Source organism: Pteropus vampyrus, unplaced genomic scaffold (assembly GCF_000151845.1).
Source record: "Pteropus vampyrus isolate Shadow unplaced genomic scaffold, Pvam_2.0 Scaffold212, whole genome shotgun sequence".
In the NCBI taxonomy this organism is placed as follows: Eukaryota; Metazoa; Chordata; class Mammalia; order Chiroptera; family Pteropodidae; genus Pteropus; species Pteropus vampyrus.
Window position 1 is genome coordinate 1,237,059 of NW_011888993.1, and position 4,187 is coordinate 1,241,245.

The 4,187-nt window shown below is 57.1% G+C and overlaps 1 protein-coding gene across 6 annotated transcripts in view; it reads left to right on the forward strand.

Moving 5' to 3' along the window:
* NFIC (nuclear factor I C) overlaps positions 1-4,187 on the forward strand; it is a 63,200-nt gene that overhangs the window by 43,166 nt on the left and 15,847 nt on the right. For all 6 annotated transcript variants that reach the window (XM_011372662.2, XM_023538118.1, XM_011372665.2 and 3 more), the window contains 3 exons: positions 679-753; positions 1,536-1,659; positions 2,277-2,401. In XM_011372662.2, the coding sequence (XP_011370964.1) occupies positions 679-753; positions 1,536-1,659; positions 2,277-2,401 (324 nt within the window). The remainder of the gene's footprint in view (positions 1-678; positions 754-1,535; positions 1,660-2,276; positions 2,402-4,187) is intronic.

Genomic DNA, 4,187 nt, shown 5'->3' on the forward strand with positions numbered 1-4,187 from the left:
GAGTGGCTCCGAGGGCATAAGACTTGAACTTCCACCTGCGGAGCCTCCATTCCGCCCGTGGTTCTGAGCCTGTCGCCAGGCCCTGGTCTAGGCACAGGGGACACGGCTGGGCCTGGGCAGAGACATCCCTGCCTCCATGGAGCTCCCAGTCTGGAGGGAGCCTGGTGCAAAACGCCAGCGTTGCCTGGGGTGATGGGTGATGCAGAGGAAGCCAGCCCGCCCCTCCCAGGTTGCTTCGTGTCACAAACTGCCCAGACGACAGGGTGTATGATCCCCATTTTAGAGATTAGGGAGCATCGAGGCTCAGGGAAGGGAAGGGATTTGCCCAAAATCACAGCCGAGTGGTCAGTCGAGACAAGATTTGGAACCGGGTCCAGCCCGTTTGCAGCCTGCTGCAGCGTGGGAATCCCTGGGTGACAGCAAGGCTAGATATGGGGCCCACTTAGCCCCAGAGAAGGGAGTCTGGCTGAGGATACTAAGGACTCCGCTCCCGCCGTGTGAGGGCGCAGGGACTCCCTCAATGGACCGGAGGGTGTAGCTGGCCAGTCTCCCACTGCAGGGCTGCAGGGTGTAGATGGGGTCACTGGCCATGCTGGGTCCAACCCCCGGGGTCTGAGCAGCTCCAGGGTGTCGAGGAGGAAGACAGATCCGCTGACCCCCATTCTCTCCTCGTTCCAGACACGACCGACTTCCAGGAGAGCTTCGTCACCTCTGGTGTGTTCAGCGTCACCGAGCTCATCCAAGTGTCCCGGAGTGAGTGTCCTCACCTACCCTGGGCTGGGACCCAGAGGGGGGCGGGGCTCATACAGGGGAAAGGCCACTGGAGAGGAGAGAGGCTTCAGGACAGAGGTTCCAAGAAGGAGGTGGCCTCAGAGAGAGGAGAGGGGCTCAGGGAGGACGGAGGAAGCCATCACCCCTCCCCCTTGGTCCCCTCCAGCCACCTCCCGTCACCAAACCAAGGTTCCTAGGAAGGGAAGTATCCTAGGAGCAGCCCAAGGTCAGGGTGACACGCTCCTCCCCAGGAAACAGACTCCAGATGCTGGGTGGAGGGGCTGAAGAACCTTTGCTCAGCACCCCTCCTTCCTGGGGCCCCCCCCACCCTGTCCCAAGAGGGGATCCCAGAGGGCCCCACCTCCCCTGCCCACTTTGCTTCCTGTCCCTTTGCCTTCCCTGTGAAGCTACTGAGGACCGACTCCACTCCCTCAGACACCCCCATGTGTACCCCCCAGGGAGTTCTGCTTAACCCTGACCATCACCCTCCCAGCAGAACCTGGCCTCCGGGAGTACTGGGAAGCTCGGCCTCCAGCTCTGGCCCCGCCTCTGCCTCACAGAGTGACCTTGGCCTATCCTGATGGCCTCGGTCTTCTGATCCACAGAATAAAGCCAGTTTCAGCCAAATTAGGAACCAGGCCAATTTGGGGAGGGGTTCTCCTTGCAACTGCCTGCCCCCAAACAGCTCTCCCCACTCCTCCAGGGCAAACCGCCACCCTGAAACTTGCCCTCTCCCTCATTCTCCTCTCTGTCATCCTCTACAGCACCTGTGGTGACAGGAACAGGACCCAACTTCTCCCTGGGGGAGCTGCAGGGGCATCTGGCGTACGACCTGAATCCAGCCAGCACCGGCATGAGAAGAACGCTACCCAGTACTTCCTCCAGTGGGTATGTGGCCGGGTCCCCACCTCTGGGCCTTTCACAACCCCTCACCCACCTCCTTCCGGCCCCAGCCGATTCATTCCTCTTCCTGGAATGCCAGTTCTCACGGTCCACTTGGGAAATTCCTACTCATCCTTCAAAACTCAGCCCCAAGTGCCTCTTTCCCCTACCCTGACACCCCGCTCTGGGCTCGAGTCCTACAGGCCCAGCCCTGCAGACTCCATAGAAATGAAGACACTAGTTCTTGCTAACTGTGTGACCTTCAGCTGGTCACGTCGTGTTTGCCTCGGTTCTCTCACCGGTGAAATGGGGTCGTAATCCTACCGGGGTGCCCTGAGGATTACAGTAGTCAAGTGACCAGCCAGGCGTTCGGGGCTTTAGTCTGCACCCTGTGTGACCTGGGCTGCGCCCCTCCCCGCCCCTGGTCCCAGGGGTCCCATCCTAGCAATGGCCAGGTTGAAACAGGTGTCAACAAAACTGGCTGAAAGTGCGCGGCTTCCGTGACGTCTCGCGAGAGCACCCTCCTCGCCCCGCCCCCCTAGGACCGGAAGTTAGCACCGCCCGCCGCCACGGCCCGCGTCTCCGTGGTAACCGGCCTGCGCTCTTTTCCCCTCGCCCCTTAGGAGCAAGCGGCACAAATCGGGCTCGATGGAGGAAGACGTGGACACGAGCCCCGGCGGCGATTACTACACTTCCCCCAGCTCTCCCACGAGTAGCAGCCGAAACTGGACGGAGGACATGGAAGGAGGTGGGGCTGGCGGCGGGGACTACGATTTCCGGCAGGCACTGCGCGGGCGCCGGGGAACGGGATGCGGGCCTGGAGCCGCGAAGCTTCCTGGGAGTTGTGGTCCCGCGGGCTGCGTGCGGTTGAAAGTCAAGTCCTGACTCGCGTTCCGGGAGCTATTTGGTTCCGCTCCGGCCGGGGAGGGCGGGCTCTCTGCCCGGCCCGACTTCCCCGCCCTCTCCTCTTAGGGGCCGGTCTCGAGGGGCGGGGTAGGGGGGAGGGATCCTGATCTACAGAATCCCTGCTCACTGGGGTCCTCCTTAGAGTTCTGTATTATCCGTGGGATCTTAACCTCGTGCGATTCCAGTTCCGTGGGAGCCCCGTGTCTTTCTCACAGGGCCCTGCCCGGGAGGATTTTGGTTTGTTGCTCTTGGTTCACAGGGGATTCTCTCCGGATTCTGTAGTGTCAGCATTTCCGTAGGGCCCCTGTCTTGTTGAGCGCTACCTCCTAGGGATTCTTCGTCTTCTTAAAGGTTTTCTCCAAAGGTTTCCCTTCTTTGGGGTCTCCATCTCCACCTCGGTTTTCATCCAAAGAGTCTCTTTAGCCTTAAGGTTCTGCTCTCGAGGGCTGGCATCTACGACTCTCCGCAAATAGTGTGCAAAGTGGCACAAAGGCTTATGTTACACTGGGGAGGGTGTTCCCATCCTTCCTCAGATTCTCTGCAGGGACCGTGCCCCCCCGATTTTAGGAGCATAGTTTTATCTAATCCCTTATCCATTGTCAAGGGTTCACCCCACAGAATAACCTCATGGTGACAAACGCAGACTCGAGTCCACCAGCCCTTAGAGCTTCCTGGTGACTCCACCTCTCCGAGCCTGTTTTCTCATCTGCGAAATGGGGATGTTAATATCCACAGTACCCATCTCATAAGTTGTTATGGGAATTAAGTTAATTAATACATCCGATGTCCCTAAAGCAGGTCTGGTGCGTAATAAGCACCCAGTAAACCTTGGGATTTGTTTTCTCCTCCCCTCCTCTCTCCCTCCTTCCTATGCCTGTAGAGCCTGCTTTCTTTGAAAGATCTGTCTACACAAAGTGCCATGCCTACAGGGTTCTCGAAAAGCAACAAACCATTACAATGAAGAGGGCAGGTTCAAGCATCAGAGAGACGTGGGTTTGAATCCCAGCTCTGCCCTTGGCTCACTGTGTGGGCTGTGTAATCTTGGGCAGGTGACTTAACTTCTCTGACCCTTGGTTTTTTCATCTCCAAAATGGGAGTAATGAGATAACTCTTCTTTAAGAAAATCGGAAGGAGGAAATGATAGAATGTGTGTAAAGCAACAGTCTGGCACGTGTAAGTGCCCAGGAAACAGGAGAGTTTATTGTCGCTCACGTCTATAAAATTCCCATCTCCGAATTGGTATCTAACACATCTGGTCGTGACAATTGATGCCCCCAGGGTCCTCCCTCTTGTATGGTGTGGCTTCCAGAGCAGGTACCTAACTCTGGGAGGACCTGTCTCTGTATTTATTAGGCTCTAATTTATGGGTCAGAGTGTCTCTATGGTTCTGTCTTTGTGGGTTCCTCATCTCTGTCAGGTTTGTCTCTATAAAGACCCTGTATTCAGTAAAGTTTAAGTTTGATTGTGAGAAACGGACAACCCAAACGGACGATACATTTCTCTCACCAGTAAATGGCCAGCCATCAGCAGCCCTGGGCAGGTGTGTGATGTGAGGGACTTGGGCTCCTGCCTTATGCTCCACCGAATGTGGTTTTCATTCCCACCTCATGGTCCAAGATAACTGCTGG